At 40.9% G+C, this 21,882-nt stretch overlaps 1 protein-coding gene across 1 annotated transcript in view; it reads left to right on the forward strand.

Annotated features, from left to right (window-relative positions):
* Nucleotides 1-21,882, forward strand: part of ctnna2 (catenin (cadherin-associated protein), alpha 2) — a 283,094-nt gene that overhangs the window by 252,144 nt on the left and 9,068 nt on the right. The window contains exons 13-16 of the mRNA XM_034582981.1: nt 8,400-8,551; nt 12,780-12,893; nt 19,104-19,285; nt 20,973-21,078. Of these exons, the coding sequence (XP_034438872.1) occupies nt 8,400-8,551; nt 12,780-12,893; nt 19,104-19,285; nt 20,973-21,078 (554 nt within the window). The remainder of the gene's footprint in view (nt 1-8,399; nt 8,552-12,779; nt 12,894-19,103; nt 19,286-20,972; nt 21,079-21,882) is intronic.

Below are 21,882 nucleotides of genomic sequence, written 5' to 3' on the forward strand. Positions count from 1 at the left end.
CTGACAGCGACAGAGAGGAGGACAGATTTAAAGTTTGACAGCAACGACATGATCAGCTGCTTGAGATCATGGTCAAATGTGATTGGATAACCATTAACAGCTGACAGTCAGCTGATTAGGGGCGTGTGAATGAATGGGACATGGAGAAAGTCGTCCTGGTTCAATCTATGCTAAGTTGCATTTAGCCTGCTAGAAACCTAATGGGAGGAGGCGAGGTGGCGATGGGACTCTCTAACTGCATCTTTGAAGAGTAAAAGCACTCGACAACTGCAGATTAAAAACTGATTTGGCTCCAATTTGTCGGCAAATTCCAAAATTTGCCAGCGAGTAGAAAGTGTGAACTTGGCATAAACTGCAGCAGTGAGTCAGCAAAGATTGGGACTGCCGGATACTGGTGCATTATCAAAGGCAGATGGTTAGTTTGGTAAAAAGTGAAAACCTGCTGTTGTTTCCTGGAAGCAGCACATACCAGTGCAGACCTGGTACATAACAAACTCCCTGACCACTTGTGTTACATTTCTCCTTTTTAAAATGCATCCTTTCATGCTTACATACTTTACCTGCTTAATAAAAGCTCACAACATGTTTCACAAATTGAGAAGCAAACAAATCTGCTCCTGGAGGCATTTTGTTTCGTAACAAATACAAAAAGAAGTCTCTTGTCTAAATTTCCGTGTGAAACAAAAGCCTCAAAAGTAGGAGCCAACATGCCTTTAAAAACACACCATTATGAAAAGATGTACAAACAAAAACGTAGGATGAAAAGAAAGACATAATTTAGCAATTACCTGTCTACCAGAATCACATCAGACAACAAATCCCTCCTTCACACTAGCCAGACCCCCCTCCCCCTCCCGTGTTACTTTTCCTCCATTCTCACCCTGCCATACCTCCCCCAGTTTCTATCTCTCCCATTAGAGCCCATTTAGTGAGGCGGTGTGTCTATTGTTTCGCTCGTTACTTTCATCTGCCAGGATAATTGAGAGACACAATCAGCTCCCCTCCCCGCTACATGATGAGTCGCAAACAGCATTAGGTGAGTCACGTGCGCTCACACAGCCATCTGTCTAAGTCCCTGTGCTGGTGCTCATCTCCACTCTAATGGACTACCTACAGTACTAGTTATATGGTATCTTAAGCACATTCTGTTCTATTAATGCATAATTTAGTTTAATTGATTGGGGTAATTAATTGATGAAGTACAGTGGCAATATCTCATGGACAGTTAAGGTCAATTTTGTATGACCATAACCTTGTCACACGCTAAGACTTTATAATTGTGCTGCGGTTCTATTAATCCTCCATGCAGTGTGGAGCATGTTCCTGGAGTCAGCAGAGCCCTGAAGCATTATGTCAGCATTACTGAGAACGACCCATGGAGAAGTGTTGGTGTTGCAGCATCATATCGATTGGACACTGATTTTTCCTTATCAGGTCTTTGCCTTTTGAAGATTTAGATCCTAATGTCAATCTAATGGATTAGAAGAGAGAATACCACAACTTGAATTATTTTTTCAAAAGAGGGATTAGATACAAGCTTAAATAGTTAGATCCTGAACCTGATGACCAGTTGATGATGCATAGTAATAATCCAGTGCTTTTTAAATAGTTATTGTTTCAGTCTACATAGTAAATATTATTCCATTTCCATAGAAGGGGCTGAAAGTTTTATTTACAACCACGAAAAATGAGAGCGAGCAGATAAAAAAATGGAAAATGTATGTTCTGTCTTTTGGTCTGTCCATGATCTCCATCATTCTGTATAGGGCACCTACACACAAAGGCACTGTCAGAGTACGTGTGTGTGTGTGTGTGTGTGTGTGTGTGTGTGTGTGTGTGTGTGTGTGTGTGTGTGTGTGTGTGTGTGTGTGTGTGTGTGTGTGTGTGTGTGTGTGTGTGTGTGTGTGTGAGTGAGAGAGAGAGAGTGCCCATCCTGATCTAATTCTAAATAATTAAAATATATAAATGATAAAAAAAATAAACCAGGCACAGGCTAATATATTTTGACGATAATTAACAGTTTACACCTACAGATGTGGACACACAGATGTACACATCTATAGCAACAAATCAACTTCTGCAAATTCTGGGAGTCCATGCTGTTCTCAGTGTCAGGTTGTATTTGTCGAGAGGGAGAGAACAGATGTGTTGGGAAGCAGAGGCTAAAAGAAAACAGCTCCAGAAGTTCACCTGTGTTGACGTGTCTCTTTAACTTTTTTTAATTTCAACTGCATAACTGAATGTTACATGTATCTTTCCAAGAATAATTCCATGAGTCATTGCTGAATGGGTAGAAGTGCTGTTGCAGTGTTAAACAGTGTAACAATATAAAAGAGATTTAGTTTCCAGTAATGGTTTGTGATGGACACATGACGTCAGTCTGTGAATAGAGGCAGATACGCACACAGTTTGTGGACTCATTCAAGTATTGTTAGAATTGTTGGTTCTGAATAAATGTCAGTTCCTGTAGATATTTGACAACGTGCTGAAACGTTCTGGTTCATGTGTGTTCATAAATTGAATTAATTATCATTTATTCACAAAATCTTGAAATGTTGATGCTGCACAGCCACAGGCTGAACTTGAACTGAATTTGAATATTTGATATACACTGCATGTCAGTGTGGCACAGTTATGAATAGTAATTTTATTCAATATTTGATCTGCTCTAACAAGTGATAGAGGTTTGACTTATAAAACCTTGATAATCAAAACAACACAAAACAAAACCAGTCAGAAACAATGAGCAGGTTGTTTGGCCTGTAGATGGTCAAAGGGTTCAATCCTCAGCAGCTCTACATTTGTAGGATTGCACTACAGCTGCAATGATAATGTTCTCCTGCAGGTGGTCATGTGTGCAACTTGTCTGACACTGTAAATAAAGATGGATGACATGAGAGCTATTCAAAGGTGAAGCCAAAGTGCCTCATTGGCCCTCTGGCTGCAGACTCCTCTATGTTTACAGACGGACATGAACTCAAAAGTCAAAATACACATTGAATACAATTTTCTTGGCATGATTTCTATCATTTTTGATAATTCTTATCACGCTGATGTATGTCCAAGTAATTTGGGTTTTCAATAGTTATTTGGTGCCATAAAAATGGGTTGAACTGTTGTGATTGGCAGCTGATACTGACTCGCAATTGGCCGAGTGCATGTATCGTGGGACCCAGAGACTCCGGCTCCACGCCCCAATCGCTACTCCGCAGACTCTGGCTCCAAATGCGTAACACTTTAGATATTTAGATATTTTGGCTTCATTTCTGGAGAGTGGAAGAAAGTGGAAACATGTCATCAATCTTTATATACCGTCTATGGACTTACATTTAGCAAACTGGAAAAAATCTACAGCATGCAGTTAAATGAGTTTGTGATTTTGCAAGTAAGTGATTTAGTTGCAGCTCTATCAGAGGTTTTGCATCTAAAAGATGCTGCTTTTAAAAATGAACTCCCACTGTTTGAAGTAAAACTTCATTCAGATGCAGCTGCTCCATTCGATTAAAGTCATGAACCCAAACACAGCAGCGTCTGCACAGATAAATAGCTGCAATAGACCCGTAGCCTACTTAGGCAGGAAACGTAGCATTACATTGACAGGAGGATGAATACCCCCACAAGCAGCCGATTTTAAAATGGCCGACATCCTGCCTTACTTCACCCTAAGCTCAAGGCCACAATGATATAGTCTATACACATGCAGCAAATAGCCGAGCCTCACATTGGCTGCATGGCCCTGAGGAGAACTTCTGTCTTAAATTTTAATGAGGCCTCGTGTCCACTCAATTGTTAGTGCTAACTGAGATGTTAAAGCAGGAATCCAGCAACTATTGATAGAGCCGCGTTTCATTGGCTCCATATTTCTCTTTGATGAAGAGCTGTTGTGTTTCCCCTTCCTGTTTCCCTCTTGGTGGTAGTTGGGGTTCTTAAGGGCTACCATGCACATCTGATCTGGACCATAAAGCACCTATTGATCCTTGTGAACTTTTGCCACCCTCTCCCCTCAGTCACACACTCACACACTTGATGTTTATGTATTTGAACACAGTCAAGGAGAAATCTGCAGCGAGGGGGAAAGATGATTAAGTGTAGCTCAACACAGGAATAGAATATAGGACCACACACTTTTTTTTAGAGGGAACTGAGTCCAATTAACGAGACTCTACCAAAAAATCAATAGCTGTCACCGAGGATTTCACTAAGAGATTTGAGCAGGGATTTTAGTGGAATTCATTGATGTGGTTCCCGTTTTCTCCTTTTCTCAGTGGTGTGCATGTGTAAAACATTTATCCTCTGCCTGTGTGTGTGTGTGTGTGTGTGTGTAGTGTAGTGTAGTGTGTGTTTGAGTCTTTGAGTTGGATGTTTGTGTTTTGCTTTTTTATTTGACTGCAGCTGTGTTTATGCCCGCGGCCACTCGTGCCAATCGCGGCCACTTGCCCGTGTTCTTGGCAGCTGCCACGTCAACACCGGACACTTATCAAGACTACCTGCCCTCTGACCTTGTCTCAATTTGCCCATCCCTCTTTCTCGTATTGAGTGTGGTCAGATTTATGGCCAGGCCAAATGCAGGCGAGCCAAGGCACACAACTCTTCTGTGTAAAGCTGAGCCATAGATTCCTGACAGACAGTCCACACATGGGCCTTCGGATTGAAGCATGTCCTTGAGAGGGAGGAAAATCAATAGCCTAATGGGAAAGTGGTTGTGGCCTCCTCCCTCCCCCCTTCTTCCCAGACACACTTTTCTGCCAACTAACTCCCTGTGTTTAAACTAATCTTCTCCTCAAAAAAGGGACACATTTTAAAGTCATCATTAATGTGGTGCCTGGGGACGGTAGATTAAAAATCTCATATATGGCCTAAATCAGTGTGCATTTAGAATAGCAGGGGGGGGCGTCGCTCCTTGTTATTACATCGGAGCACAGGGTTTTGCGGTGAGCAGTAACACACATGCTCTGGCTGCCACCCACTTGTCATGTCTGTAAATCAGTGGATCAAGTGCACTAAAAAGAGGTGTAGCAGAGGTTGAGGCGAAGAAGAAAGGACACTTCACACCGTCTACTTTTAAAATAATAGCTCTGAGGACTAAAAGCAGTGAGCACAGTGGCTGGCGATTACCATAAATACTGAGCATTCTTTTAAGATCTTCACTCAGACTGCCCTGCAGATAACATCATAAGCCACTAATATGGAGAAAGAAAGCAATTTGTAGTTAAAGGGAAACAGGGAAGCAAGTGTATACTCAAAATGGACTCTTGGTATTGCCTATAGGTGTACAGTGCAAACTTGCTGAGTCGGATGAGTAACTCTTTCAATTAGTTTCCACTGTATGTTCGTAATGATGGGGAAAGAGGTTTTAGTCAGGATGGGAAACAGATGGCAGCGTGCGAGCAGAGGAGGTACAGTCTCTTAATCAGTGTGCAAATAGAGGTGGGAGTTAGAGTGCTGATGAGGAAATCGCTTTAAGAGAAGCAGGAGGTGGCTGAAACATTTAAACCAAGGTTACAGTGTAGGAGAGCATGCAGGCCAAAAGCACTAAATCCAGAACTTTGTCCCCTTCCCCACAGATTAGTATGGAGATGTTCATCTCCACTGTATGTCAGCGTTTGAGTGAGGAGACTTTATTGAATTAAACATTGAGACAAAAAATATTTTCAAATAAAACAATTTTCCCGAAATTCCACAGATGTGTATATGTGAATATGTTTAGATGAAACTTCACTAATCCCTGGAGGGAAATGTAACAGAGATATGTTATAAAGAAACAGACTCAAATAAAATACTCTAAGAAACATAATGTAAGAAATAGCAAAAAATAAATAAGTTGCCTTTTTAATACAATTCCAAATAGTGTGACTCATTATATCTGTACTTATGTAACACCACATGTGTATCTTATCTATTGCTGTTTAGTGCTGGACTGATATTGTGCAGTGAGTTTTTTAAATAGTTGATGAGAGCAGTAAGAGTGAACTAAAATAGTCAAGTTGTGGGCTGTTCAACCAAAACAATGAGTTGAAAGATGGTATGAAGCTGTGCAGAGCAGAGAGGAAGTGCCGAGTCAGGTGAAAAGTCTCTGTGGGTTCATCACTTATAGTAGCACAAGTAGTCATGTGATCCTTTGCCAACATAAAATTGCACTAAAAATACAACACTACACAGAACTCTGACATACACACGTTGTAACATAGACATAGAAAGAATACAACACATATAGATAGAAAGAATACTAAAAGGTTATGGAGGAGGAATCTCTGTGTCTCTGTATGTATTTTGATTTTCTCGACAACTGCTCACCTTATTGACTTCAGATCTGGCAGGTGTGCTGCTGAGGATCCGGAGGAAGTTTTTGAATGGATGTTTCTCAGGAAAATCAACAGACAGAGACTCCTACGCTCAATTTAAACTGTAAACAGCACTCGCTGTCACCATGGTAACCATGTTTAAGACGCAATGCTGTGATGATGTCACTGACAACAGCTAAGATCGCAGCCCAGCTTATTTATTATAACAGAACTGAACTATGAGGAGTGGAGCGCTTCATTTTCAGATGTAGTTCCAATTTGTATCCATTTATAATTTGACTGTTTACGATTTCATGCCGTTGCTGTTTGGATGAGACCGTTTTTTATTTCTCCTCTCGTAATATCTTGTCTAAATTGAGCTGTCTTCATGTGAAATTGAGATTTAGTCATGAGAAACTGTGAAGGTTGGGATGTTTGAAGCTCATATAGGTGCATGACATCCCTGCCGTCGGATTTTCAGCATTCATTGTACTTCCAAAACTTCTACCTTGAACTATGCTTAAGCCTAGGGGCTGAAAAAAATCCATTCCTACATGGTCACATTTAATTCCCTTCATCATTTTTCAACTGGAATGAGTGAAATTGCCCCTTACCATCAGCAACTTTGCTCATTAAGAGCTTGGAGAACATTTAAATATTTCTATTTAAAACGCCTTCCCAGCAATTCCCAAAAGCCTATTTTACGGTTCTGCAGTAAGTGGATTAAACTGAATTAAAAATGAAAAGAAAAGGGGAGAGACTTTTTGTAGTGCCTTTTATGTTTGGTGAACTATAGCTTATGTTTTATATCAGACAAATAAGTATGCTGCAGATACACCTTTAGTGCAAGCTGGCTAATTGATTTATTTCACTCCGCGTGTAAGGGAGAGCGAGAAAGTGTGGAGGAGAATAATAAAATCACACCGTTGGATTTCTGGTGGAGGCTCAACAGCCGGCCTGAAACATTTAGTTGTTTTTTTACCTCAGTTTTTCTTTTTCAGTCCGTCTTCATTAGACTTGTCTTCTCCTCTGAAAACGGCCGTTCTCTTAAATCAGTGTTGTCTACATACAAGTGTCTACTCTCAAAAATCCATGTGTTTGTTGCTTATTATTTACAAAGTAGCTAAGGGTTAGTTTTTTTTTTTTTTTACAATAATATAATAACAGAAGTATTTTTTAAATAATCACTATAATCAGAGTAGTGGGGTTGCAGTCACTGGTCGTGTTTGAGAAAGCACATAATACAGTAAAGTGTTGAGCTTCTCTTCTGGCCCAGCGATTGTCCGTCCAGGTACCGTCGAGCTTTTGTCATGATAATTTACTACAGCACAAACTCAGTGTGAAAAAAAACCCACATTATTAAACTCTGCATTCAATTATTGTGACTCAACTGGAGATTACATAGAAAGGTAGGCTGCTAAATATTCAAACATTCGGTCCAAACGCTTGAATATTGAATAATGTCTATTCACATTCGGCACAATTCATTTAAACACACAGTGTCTGGCCAATTGATACAGACAACAAAACCAACCATTTTATGGTCAATGGGGACTTTTCTTTTGTTCCCAGGCTTTTGTTCACCTCAAAAGACTTTGATGAATTTGTTTCCCTTCATAGATGTCGTGAGTTGACAGGCTGAGCTTGCAAGTTAGCGTCCTTGTGCTGCAACACTCAAGCACACACGGCCGTCTCCTCACAGGTTGCACACACACACACACACACACACACACGCACACACAAACTTACTTTCCAGATGCCACACACTAGCACACACGCAAACAGACAGGCTCATCTTCCTGTTGGGTAAGCCAAGGTGAAATAGCTAATTGGCGTGCGATGTGCGAACGCGTGTTCTCACCTACAAGGAGGTTTGGGGTGACATCTCCCATTTTTCTGAAGTGCACAACCGAGCAGAGGCTGATGCATGTGAGGAAAGGAAGAGGGTGTGATCATGTCCTCGACTAGAGATACAACGCATCAATAATTTTACTTTCACAATACTTTTTCCCTCTTCTACCTTTTCTCCGTCTGAAAAGGCCGATTATTAACAAATGAAATAAACCTAACCCTCCTGTCTGTCTTTTCTCTCTCTCTCTCTCTCTCTCTCTCCTGCAGTCATGCCCCGTTTTGCTGAACAAGTGGAGGTAGCTATTGAGGCTCTGAGCACAAACCCCCCACAGGCCTTCGAGGAGAATGAGTTCATTGATGCATCCCGTCTGGTGTACGACGGCGTCCGTGACATCAGGAAAGCTGTCCTCATGATAAGGGTAAGTCGGTAACCTCCTCGAAAAGAGCAAAAGGTAAATGCTCAGCACCAATCAGGCAGAAGTGAATGTGTTTAGAAGTGTCACTGCACTCCACAATTTATTGGAATCTTCAAAATAAAGAAAAAGAACTTTGGCAAAAATGTGTATAGTTCTTGCTTAATAATTATCAGTAATCATGGTACAAAACAAATCCCCCAATAAATAAATATCTGAATGATTTAAAATAATCATACCTTTCAAGTATACAGTTATGGCCAAGTTCACAACTAAATCCACCACAAGTCCACAACACTATTTCACCATCAGTTTAATTTTTTTTATTTAATTTAATTCATGATTTGAAAAGAAAATGCTCTTTCAAATGAGAAAACAAACATTTATTCAAAACCTTTGAAAATGTAATTTTTCAGTCATTGGATTCATCACCATGAGAGAAATGTTTCATACACCCAGATATATTTTCTGATATAATATATTATATTATTATATGTTAAATTTGTTCCTCTTCATTCATCTTATCTTGACACCTCTCTGGTACATTGTTGGTAGAGCCTTTGGTATAATGTGCTGCTGGTCATTGATGGTAGAAGAGAATATGTCTGCCTTGAGTATAAAGAAAACCGTAATTGAAATCTGAAATTCAACTGAATTCCCATTCGAGATGTCGTCCCTGTCACATTATCTGTTTTATAAAGCTGGCAGAGAGCTTTACAGAATGTCATGATGAAAAAAAGCTGCATAACAGCAGAACCCCAGCAGTTCCACTGCCTCACGTACTTACTCTGATGCCACAGTATCTGCATTTTTCACCCAAACTGGCCCTTCTCTCCTCAGCATGTAATTCATTTATTCAACTTTATGCAGGCTGGAAGGTTTCCCAGTGAAGCTCTGGAAAAAATCTAATTATGGAAAATAATTTGATGTTGGTAAATAATGTAAAACAGGCAGCTTTGAACTGCCTGGGACCAGCTGGCTTCATAATCCCATCCAAGTTCAATTACTTTCTGAGGAAACAACTTGGAAGATCCTTGCTTTCTCTGTTGTCTAACTCCATCATATAAATAGCAAATGTTGGTGCCACATGTAATAGTTTGTGTGTGTGTGTGTCTGCGCTTATCTATGTGTCTGGGATTTCCCCCCCCCCCCCCAACTTAAGTCTAGTAAAGGCTCCTTTAGAATTTTTACAACACAGATCTTATGAGCAGTCGATGGATTAAGAAACCAATTCTCCACAGTGTTTAAAATTGAGGCAGGTCTAGTGTAAAGTTATATTGAAAGTTCTGAAAACATAGTTTTGCAGTGGTCTTAATGTAAACAGATACACACACACACACACACACACACACACACACACACACACGCAGAGCAGAGTAGTGGGATGGAGTTGGAGCCATTAAAAGGGAACATGTATGAAATTGACCAGTGCCTGAAGAGTGGTAGCTGTAATACAGCGAATGTTTACACCCTCACATTCTCAGCAAACTGGCCTTCAGCCTCTCACACAGAAAAAGTGCAACTTTTGCTGGAAGTTGAAACCTAAATCAGCAGTGCATTTTCAAAATTGAAAAGGGTTTTGATGAAAAGGAGCATTTTGCTTCAGGAACCTGCAACATGATGAGTGATGGTAGACTCAAAAGACTGGTTTTGATAACGGATCCTTGAGTTTAAAGGCTCATCAGATGCCTGAACAGTGCACAGGGGTTTCAAACACTATGAGCCCGAATTTAAATTCTGAAAAGTAACCACATTAACAAGTAGAATGGCCTTCAGTAGAGCTTTTTTCATCAAGATGAATGAATTATTCCCTAGGAAATTGTTATAAATGTCAGCAACAAAAACATCCCAATATCTCAATGTCAAAGAAAGAGAGAAAGATAATCCTGGATCTGCCCCTTTATCCAGATCAGCCCTGAAATGAATGAGTTACTTCTGTGGCCCGTGTCCCATCCTTGCACCAAGTTTTTCTGTAAAACCGTTTTGTAATGTTTTGCGTGATCCTGACGACAACAAACAAAACAACCAACCAGCAAACAAACAAACAGACAGATTCAAGATTCAATACTTCATTTATCATGTGCACAACAATAACATACAGCAGTCGCTGGCAATGAAATGCTTCGGTCACAGGCTCCCTTCTAGCCAATGCTTACAAGTATTACACCAGAAAAATAAATAAATAAATAGAATATCAAAAATAAATAAAATATATAAAATAAAATGATAAAATATACACCTAAATATAAATGTTATACTAAAATAAAGTATGTTACTACTGAGTAAACTGAGTGAATGAATGAAATAAGTGATACTGATAAGGTGGTGCAAATATCGCAAGGTGCAGAGTTCAGAGGAGTGACCGTGGGTAAAAACATAACCTTGGTGGACGTTATAATGTCATCTTCCATTGGAACGATCACAAGGTAATATCTGAATCTGCGAGGTAACATTCTATGCCCAAAAAACCAGCGGGTGTTTTCGCTAGAGCCCTGCGTGTCGACACCCCCACTGAACCTCATTGAAATGAACAAGGGTGTGCTTTTTGTGTTCACACGTTTTTTAATGCCTGTGTGAATGTGGCCTGTGTGAACGTGGCCTGTGTCAGTCTGTCTTTGTGTTAATTGCCTTTGCTCAACCTTCACACAAGAGTTTGGGTGGAGGAAAAACACAGCGGCACTAACCTCCGAAAGTCCCTGCTAGTCTTCTGACCGGTCTCCACAGCAGGGCAGGTGTGGTTTGTTCTACCAACCAAGCTGTGTCATAACATTCCATAGTATAATGCCATGCTACACCTCTGCAATACACGTTATGGAAGGACTCCACACCAGTTATGCCACTATTAAAGTATGTTTAAGAAACTGTCTCACAGAGCCGAGTCTTGCAATAAGTGCATTAGAAAAGGCGAAGGTTGTCCTGAGAAGATAATTGGGTATAATTAAGTATTTCCTATGAGAAAATTAGGTTAGAACAGAAGAGATTTGGTGGAATAACAGGCACATAGCGAACAAAGAAAATAGAAATATTCATTAAAATAAACAAGTGGAATTTGTGCTTGAATACACTTTTATTACAAAATAATATAAGGGAAAAAAAGTGTTTTGCATAAGTGCAAATCATGTTATTCAGGTTAGTACTGTCCCTCGTTAGGTCCAACTGTTCTAACTGTTATATGTTATTGTCCTTGTCTCATTGAATCCATTAGTGACCGGATATCTGAGTTCAATGGGCCATCCTGGATCAATCACTGTTGAGGATACTAAAAAAGACATAGAGCACAATTACCAACCAGTGTAACAGTAAATGTAATTCATGATTGCCCCAGTCTATGGTCAAACTGTTATTTGGACCTTTATAGCCAATGTAAGCATGTATTGATGTAATTAATCATTGTGTCACGGCAGCCGGTGAATAGAATAACTCCCAGTGCTCTTTACTGCGGTAACCGTGACAACACTTGGAATTTGAAATGCTGGCATCATGTAGAAATGATGACTTTACACATGTCAATGTTTTTGATGTGATCCTCTGCTCTGCCAGCAAGTATGTTACCATGGGGATTGTGGCCACTAATCAGGCCATTCCGAAAGGAACATATATAGAAATGTGTTAAGAAGAATAACATGAAGGAATTCCAACCATCACACAGCAATATTTAAACATGACACATCTTCAAAGACACGGAGTAGAACTAATATTGTATGTTGTGGATATTTATATTGAAAATCTACTTTTAACTTATTGTTTGATTGAAGGTTTCTATGTTGAAAGGCACTGCCACTGGGTATTTGTTTCCTTTCAGGTATCTTTTCACCCTTTTCAATAAAGCTAGATACTAGTAGGAAAAATTTCGATAAAAGTATATTAAAAAACGACCAACTCAACAAATCTCTTTTTGCCATTCCCCCCATTTGTGTCTTTCGTGTTTGATCCAGTGTTGAGGGAACTTACACAAACTGTCAGTTTTTCACAGAATACCTCAGTCTGTGATTTGACTCTTTTAATTCAGTGACATCTCTGCCAGAGTTTGAACTAAACCTCCCAACGAGGCACTGTGTACAGAAAATGACAACAAAGGGGAACGTTTGCGATCTGTTTCTCAGGATTCCTGCACAATGGGGCATCAAGTCAAAGAAAATTGCCCTTTTTCAGTTGTCAGATTTTTTTTTCCTTTTACAGTTTCTCTCTCACACTTTGATTCTTTGACTCAACTTTGTCTTTGTGTTTCTCGCAGACACCAGAGGAGCTGGAAGACGACTCTGACTTTGAACAGGAGGACTATGATACTCGCAGCAGGACTAGTGTCCAGACTGAAGATGACCAGCTTATCGCCGGACAAAGTGCTCGGGTGAGTTGGTCCTCCCTTTCCCCCTGTTCCGAAAACTTCTCGGATGTGTCTTGGTTGTGGAAGCTGACAGTTAAATGAATTATGGGAGAAAAAAATCATTGCTTCAGTTGGCTGAAATGCAAGTTTAACTTTCCCACGCGAGCCCCTGGCCACACGCGAGTGGATTTATCCAACTGGTTTCGCTTACATAGCATGAAAGTCCATTTAAAATAATTCTAACAAGTGGGATTATTCTAAATAAACACTGTTTGGGGATGGCAGGTGTTAAATTGCAATAACAAACAAAGAAGCAATTACAAAATTCCCTTTAGATGCCACACAAAATACAGTATAGTTCTGTGCCAAGACTTCAGTTGTGATCGCCAGGGTCTGTTCTTTGTTGCACATTAGCAATTTTTCACTTGGGCCCAGCTTAAAGAACATTAAGAGGGTATCAGTGCTTGCTCCCCTCCAGCAATACAGAGGCTCTAGCGGTGTGTTGCATGTTGAATGGATTGTGGATGGCAGGAGTGTGACTTGGCCCAATGCCTCTCCCTGTGGCACAAGCCTGTATTATATTGCCTGGGTCTCTACACAGTTTGCACACACAGGGGTAATGCACAAAGAAGGGAGAAATAAATGAAACCGAAACGCCAGCAGATTGTTGCTAAACAAATGTTCTGTGCAGCTTTATACTCTGTTGTGATGCTAGTCAAAAACAAAACACAGAAGAAAACAAAAACAAAGCAAAAAACACACACACACACACACGTTATGATGCTGAGTGGTACTAACGGGACATGGTTAATTTTAAATAATAGCATCAGAACAGCATAAATAGAAAAGAGCCACAAAGTGAACAAATATATGTTAGTTACTCAGTAGTGTGAAGCTGAAGTTTGACACCATTGGCTAAAATGTAGCTGCTGTTATCTAATGGTTCTACCCAACTGACCAAAACTGAAGCAGCAAAGTCACTTGGAGAGATTTCTCAATGAAATGCCCGTTTATAAGTTTTAACATCATCTATTGCAAACATCTCTTGTCGTATATATATATAAGGGACAAGAGACATTCACCAACCACCTGCGTGAATGTGACATCTGATCACAAGTGGTCACTTGTGATGCACATGAAGATGCATTCTAATGCCAGATGTGAACCAATGACCTTCGAGCTGTCCACTTGTGATCCGATCACCTGAGATTAATGTTAATGTCAGGTATTAACTGGGTATTGATCATGTGTTTTCGTGCCATAATCTAAATCAATAACATAATGTGGCCTAAAAATATCAATCTTGAATTTCTTATGGGTTTTTTGTTTAAAGTAAAATATAACGGAACTAAACAATATTGTTTACATTACTTCTATAAAAAAGTTTTTTGTTATATTAGTTTATCAGTTCCTCTGCTGAACGAAGAGACAACTCATAAAACTTAGACATTGTCAAATCTGAGATCCAACCATGAACAAATAGCTGCTCCAGGAAGCCCCGTGGGGGTCCGGGGTGTGAAGTGCTGTGAGTTTGTTGTATGTATACTCCCACTAGGGCTCCCACAGAGTGAAACTGCATGGCCATCTGAGCTTAGACGCACCAGCGCTGCCACACAAAGGAGCTTCACAGCACCAAACTGTTAACTAGTTTCCCTGGCACTCCACTGCGCTGTGAGTGGGCAGCTCCTCATGGGAACAGTTTGAAGTCGCAGCACGTCTCTTTGTCATAACTTGTTGTCGTAGTGCAATGATATAAGGTGGATAGAAGGGTGACGTGTGTCAATGTAATGAGTATTCATGGACATTTCATTAGCAAGCTGTGCCCTCGAGTTTGCATTGAATGAATGCCCAACGATGTATCGCAGCGTGTTCTTAAACATGTTTACTTCTACTTGTACATTTGGCATTATCGTGTGGCGCGTACATCTGGCACAACGACAAGGCCACTCGCACAGTTAATTGATATTGCCTGTTTTTCCACCCATAGACGCTGTTATGCCCTCAGAGACTAAACATTTACACACGCGCAAAGCAAGCACATCCATAAAAGATGTGTTTGCTGAGAACCACTGGTGATCTGCCCGGTCCGCCTCAGCCTGTCGTGTCAGGATAAAGCTTGCTGTCCTGTCACGGTCATGCCAAGTGCACGCGGGTTCTGTGTTTCTACTCCGACAAGAGGAAGCCTAATCCATTTTCTCCATTGGAGCTGACATGAGCACACTGAGGTTTACAGTCATGAGCCCTACAAGCCCCTCCAGTGTGCGGGAATCACGCACAGGACACAGGCATCATATCTCCGTCTCACTTACCCGAGCTCACCGTCTCCCTCTTGCTCAGTGTAGAGAGAAATCAAATCAAGTCGGGGGCAGTCCCAGGAGCCTTTGTTCCCAGTGCTTTGCCTTGTGCGGTGCTCCACTTGTCACTTCTATTATACTTACGCATAAAGCTAGGTTATTAGAGCAAACATGAATAATGAGAAGGCAGAGGAACACACAGGGGAAAGGAGGCCTGTACATAGTGTCTCTTTCTATTAGAGCATGCAGACACAAACTCTCCTTCTACAACACACCACGGATAATGCACAAGGAGGCAAACACAAAGCCCCCCACCCCACACACACATGCACACACACACACCCAACATCTCTTGACACAGTGATTGGATAACACTGTTGATAGGTCATCCATAAAATTGAACTCTGAGTGTCTGGGCAGTTTATTTCAAATGAAACAAATTAAAGTCATTTCAAGACGCCGCGCTCGGTGAGGAAACCCGGAAAGCGCTCTAATCCCCGCAGACGTAGCCGAGTCGCAGAGTGTATTGGCACAGCACTCCCCCGGCTGGATTTTGCCACTATGTTAAGCTCCCAAGGCCCGCTCCTCGTTGTTATCAGTAAAGCAGGGGAAGGGATTTGGGGATAAGTGAATTCTAGAGAGCAGGGGTGGGGGGGAGAGGAAGGAGGGGACCTCAGCAAGTCCCTTCCTGCTCCCCTGACATCCCAATTGGCTCATGTGTTTACCCCTGTGCCGCAGTTTTCTTTTGTATTCAGAACCCCCTCCCCTCTCTCGTTCGCTCACTCTCTCTCTCTCTCTCTCTCTCTCTCTCTCTCTCTCTCTCTTTCTTTCTTCTTCCCTGACGCTCTCTCTCTTTTGTCACACCATTTTCAGAGTTAATCGGAATACCAAACAAATCCCCAACTCTCTCTCTCCCCAACCTCCCTTGATCCCTAATTTTAGAAAATGGATGTACAATCCAAATTGTTGAGTTTCAAGATACTTTTTGCTCCCTTTAGCTGTTTGGGAGAAAAGTTCATCTCGGTTCTTCTTGCAGCTCCTATGTGCACAAGAAGGAGGAAACTTCATCTTCACCTAAAACTGCTCTGATTCTCAATCATCTCATCTCATTTTCTAGCAAAACCTTATCCACACTTATGGTATACCCATCATTTTGACACCGGCAGCATAATGCATGATGTAATTATAGAAATAAGTGAATAATTGGAGCCTCAACATTTGGGAAACGAGAACAATTTGAGCTGAAAATATATGCTAACAACCCTCCAGCCTGAAAGTCACAGCGATCTGCCTGGTGGCACAGGGCACTCACCTGTGTCACTATTGATTAGGCAGCAATTATAGTGCAGCGTTGCCTACATTATATTTTTGGCTGTATTAAACATGAAATCTATTTAGCAAACCATGTACGAGGGAGATATAAAGTTTAGAAAGATTATAATTAAAATTGACAACATGGCGGATACTTTCTTAAACTATATTGCTTCAGACAATAAGTCAAACTCAGACAAACTCTGTCAGCCAGTGATTTAGATTAATATAATAATTGATTATGTGCTGATATTTAGTATATAGGGAAAAGTTCAAACCCTAACCTCACATAATTTACTAATTACTGTTTTATTCTCCAACTTGGGCTCTGTTATGGTGTATTAGTGCCTGAACACAGCATAATAGAACAGGTATGGATTGGTAGCCAGAACTTGCCGGCAAGCTTCACAGTCTTTATTTGAGTCTTTGGTTACAATTTCTTAATTAAACACCATTAGTGCTAATTAATACAAGTCAGTATTTAGGAATTTAATCTTTCTGATATGGAAGTTTTGGTAACTTGTGGAATTGCAGATATGCAGTATATGTTTTATCTTAGGTTAAAGAAGTGGTGCAGGAAGCACAGAGCAGCTGTGTGAGAACTATTATTCATAGTGACTCATTCAAGCATTCCTCCAAAGCAAAGTACAATTTTGCCTAGCTGAAATCACTGGTTTTAAATGGTTCCTCATTATACCGTCTCAATTTGTTTTAAATGTGAGCAGTGTTTTCACCCCACACACTGTTTAATGGGATTTGCTGTTGCACTGTCGACTGTGTGGCTTGGCAGCAGCAGCAGAGGAAATCTACACTGGGCCTGAATGAGCTGGGTTGGTTTGTTTATGCAATTCCCAGGCTGCACCAGCCACGGTCCGGCGCCACATCCCTGAACACCCATGGTGATTGAGTGGCTGATGATAGAGTCAAGTTTGTGATGTGGTTACACCATCGGTCGGCCAAGTGCAGCGTAACTGACTGAGGTTGCACTGTCGGTTGGCCGGTCGACTTAAGGGAGTTTTATTCGATTGACTGTTGCACTTTCAAAAAATGGGCACAAACACTTTAGCAACATTTAAAAAAAGCTCCAATCCACATATCTATAGAAGTTTTGGACAAACATTAGCGACAAATGAGTTGACAGTATTGCCAAGTAAACTAGAGGCACATTTCTGTTCATTCAGTATTAGAGCAGCGGTTTGTTACCCAGTCTTAGGCTTTGAGTCTTTTTCTCTGGATGATCATTATACATATACAGCCAAAGTCCCAACATGGCCATCTTTAATTTCTGTCTGTGGTGCTTTTCAGACAACATCACAGTTACAGAATCAGGATTCAGTGGTGTTTAAATGGTTTGGAAGTGACTGGTGGTTAACATGTTAATCTGCAGTCACTATTTCAAGCTTGTTCCATTGCCTGAGATCAGAAAGAGAAAAATATAAACATGTGAACAGAATTATTGGGACTTTGATACCGTCAGTGTGAGCATAGTGAGTAGCAGAGAAGCAAACAGATAAAGGAATGAAACCGGCTGACCGTAGCCATTAATATTTTCCAATTTTCTCACATTGACCATACACTGGTCTCGACAAATCCATTGGCCTCGGATGAGAAGGTGTAGCCTCCATGCTTCAGTCTGTAATTTAAATTTTCATTTTTCAATACTAGAGTCCCTCCAATTCCTGCTTATTTCCTTTAAAAGAATTTCATTTTCCTCCTGACACCTCTATCAGGAGACATGAGCAAAGTGACGCACTTTCTCACTGAGCTCAGCCCGCACCCCCACACACCAGCTTTGCTGTGAGCGAGGGAAAAGGAGGACAAGGGCGATTATCTCATTAAGAGAATAGCATTTCTTGGAGGAAAGTCAATAATACATGAGTTTGAAAAACAATAGATGGTAACTTTTTTATTTTTGTTACTGTACTCGTTTTTCTTTCTCTGCCTCTTGAGTCAATAGAATCGACCTAATGGAAACCAGGTTACTCTTCCTTCCATCTCACCTCCCTGACATAATGTTGAACCAATGCATTATTCATTCTTTGGTCTAAGAAGCCGAGGTAATTATACATTTATCTCCCAAATAATACCGGGTCCTTACTGCGCCTGTGACCTTGCCAAAAGATTGATGCCGTTTTGTACCTGCCCCCAAAGGCCGCTGAGCGAGCAAATGTATTCTCATAGAGGAAAAAATTGAAGGCAAAATGGATTTGCTCTTTATGGGTATAAGATGTCAAGGGGTTTGAAAAGGTCCAGTCATTAAATGTAAAGTTTAGAACTTTATTTTGAAGCATTTCAGAAGGGCAGGGATTGTCAGACTCTAAACTTAATGTTTGAGGTTTGTAGGGCGGATTAAAAATGGTCTGGTCAGAAAAAAATAGAACAAATGCTGCTCCGGCTCTGCCTTTTATACACTTCCCTTTATACTCTTTCTCCTTAACTAATCCCTCTTCTTATTCGCCCCTTCCCTCATTTCCCTATCGGTCTGTCCTCCACAACCTTATCTCCCTCCTTTACCTCAATTTCTCTCCTCTGGCATTTCCTTCATTCGGCTCAAATTTACTCCCCTAATAACCTCTTATTTCTCTTCTAATGCTTTTGTTTCCCTAACACTCTTCCATGTCGCCTGCAGGCCATCATGGCGCAGCTTCCCCAGGAGGAGAAGGCCAAGATTGCGGAGCAGGTGGAGAGCTTCAGACAGGAGAAGTGCAAGCTGGATGCAGAGGTGGCCAAATGGGACGACAATGGCAACGACATCATCGTGTTGGCCAAGCAGATGTGTATGATCATGATGGAGATGACTGACTTCACCAGGTAAATGTGACACATACTAAGTGACCTAAACCAGACATGTACCAGAAACAAGCTGAACATGTATGTAATATTAAATCTTTATGTTCATATGGCTAATTTTTGAGCAAATAGTTGCCTAATTATACATCTAACTGATACACAAACACCAGAGAGTGTTATCTGGCTCTTTAGCTGCCTAATGTTCCTCTTTACGTAGAGTAAGTATATTGATGCTTTTAGCTGTAAACAACTACAGAGTAGTAAGATTGAACCAAAGCAGAAAAGCTCTTTACTATAAAATCTAAACAATGAGCTGAAAAATGCTGAGAAGCTCTATAGAGCTGCGGGGAGCAGCTGGTTCTCTAAGGGTTTATTATTTATCATATAGGTTTCTTTTATAGCAATTGTTTATATAGAAAAAGGATACAGTTAATATATTTACGTGCATTAAGTGACAAACAGGATTTTTGAGAATCTTCGCAATGCCAAATACGAAGTGACTCGGATAACCTTAGTTGTAATGAGGCTACATAGTGATGCTGTGACTCAAAGAAATACTCTAATAGATCATCTGTTTGCTTATGTTTACGAAAAGCCGGCAGCTTTCGTTTCAATCTCCTCCATCTGCGCTCAGCTATAGCTGGGAAATCCCTAATGCCCGACTAATGTGTTATCTGTCTCGAGTTGTGATCCACTCCGCAAAAGCATGTCATGGAAGTAACCAAACAGAAGAAAATAAATCAAACTCAGGGCCACGTGCGATTAGTCATGAGTGATTATGGCAGTAGTGCTGTAACTGCACTATTATCACTTGGCTTTGACCCCAGTGACTCAGATTGGCATGAACAAATTTAGTGGAAACTTCAGCTTGACACTGACTAAAAATGAGACAATTCACCCGGACAAACACGCTTATCTCAGCCACATTAACTCTCTGTCGCGGCAAATCAAGAAAACACAACACAGGCGCAGTTGTTGGCCAGTATTGCCCTCTCTTCAGTTATTGTCTTCAACTTGAGATATTGTCCGACAAATTATCACTGATCTCTGCTTTTGATAAGAAATGGGTACTATGGCTGAACGGTGTGAAAAGGAAACCACAATACGCCAGTTCTCATATTCATGACGTCATTTCATCATTTCATCATATTCGCATTCCGTCTACCGTCTTTTTTTATGTGTTTGCACATTGGCTCAACAGACTTTGTACCAGGGAGCTGGTGGGGAAATGTCCAATTAACTAATTCCAACATTTACGCTCACACATAGCTCCTCTGGGTAATGTGTAGGAAAAGTTCAGGGCTGCGGTGCAAGTGTGAAAGCAGCTTTTTTCTGCCACACTGTGCCTCACAGGGTATTAGTGGCTAGTAGCTAAGGTTTTTTTGAAAATGTTGCTCGATTATAATTATTATCGTTATTTTCGGGAAAATTACAAGTCTGTGGTTTCCTTGTGCTTCTTCACCACGTTGCTATAATGGACCCCTGTGAACAAAGCGTTCAAAGATAAACTGAATTTGTTCCATCCATTACAGTCTTGATTTCAATATGTAATATTCTCGCTGACAGCCACAGCAAATTAGCTGTTGTACGAGCTTGTGTGTCACAGGGGTAAGCTCCGTCTTTGAATGCAAGCTCTGCATATGCTCTGCCTCTGCAGCTCCATCCACATTCACTTTTTCCTTCTTTATCACTCTTTGAAATTACCCAGAGGCAAAGGCCCCCTGAAGAACTCCTCAGATGTGATCAACGCTGCGAAGAAGATTGCAGAGGCTGGCTCCAGGATGGACAAATTGGCCCGTGCTGTTGCAGATCAGGTAACTTGGCTTCCATTCACTGAAATTGAATTGTTTTACTTTAAATCAGCCGGAAACAGTCTCTGGCTGCGTCATTGTAGCTGCAGAGCACATTACGAGTTTTGAGTAAGCGTGGACATTGGAAATCTTTAATGTGGGCACTGATGAGCCCAGCTGGAGTGGTGGGCTGTGTTGTCACATGACTGTGTCTCCCGATGGGGCCAACTCTATGAAAGCGAACAGCAGAACCGAGTTGTCTCTAATATAATTAGCTCCCAACCAAGGTGTTGCATTCATTATCAGATGAGTACCTCTCTAAAACACGCTGACAAACCAGTTTCAATATCTAATCAATCAGTGCTGTGCTGAGGGAGGATGAGAGTGAAAAGAAATAGGTGTGTATTCCTAGTGTGTGTTTGTGTGTGTATGTGTGTGTGCACGCAGCAAATGAAGTGGGAGGTATTTCAGAATGCTAGCAGCACTCCAGGTCATGCATAATTTTCTTCATTCTGTCTATCTCTAATAAGCAGTGAGAATAATCTTGGGCACAAGACTCACTGATTTATTAAGGCAGCATGTTGTCATCGTAATTGCTACTGCTGTTTGCTTCCAAACCCTCGAAATAATTATCGTTGGGTTCGGCATCACATGCTGAGCTTCTTTCGCAGTGTTTCAAAATGTCAAATTGCAATAATCAAATGTTTCTCTGAAGTCCAGCAACTTCACACATTATGATCACCAACAAAGCTGCTTCATCTTTACTACAATGTGCCAAATTCCACATTATTAAAATACATTATATATAATATACAATCCACAAAATGG

Source organism: Hippoglossus hippoglossus, chromosome 1 (assembly GCF_009819705.1).
Source record: "Hippoglossus hippoglossus isolate fHipHip1 chromosome 1, fHipHip1.pri, whole genome shotgun sequence".
Taxonomy (NCBI): domain Eukaryota; kingdom Metazoa; phylum Chordata; class Actinopteri; order Pleuronectiformes; family Pleuronectidae; genus Hippoglossus; species Hippoglossus hippoglossus.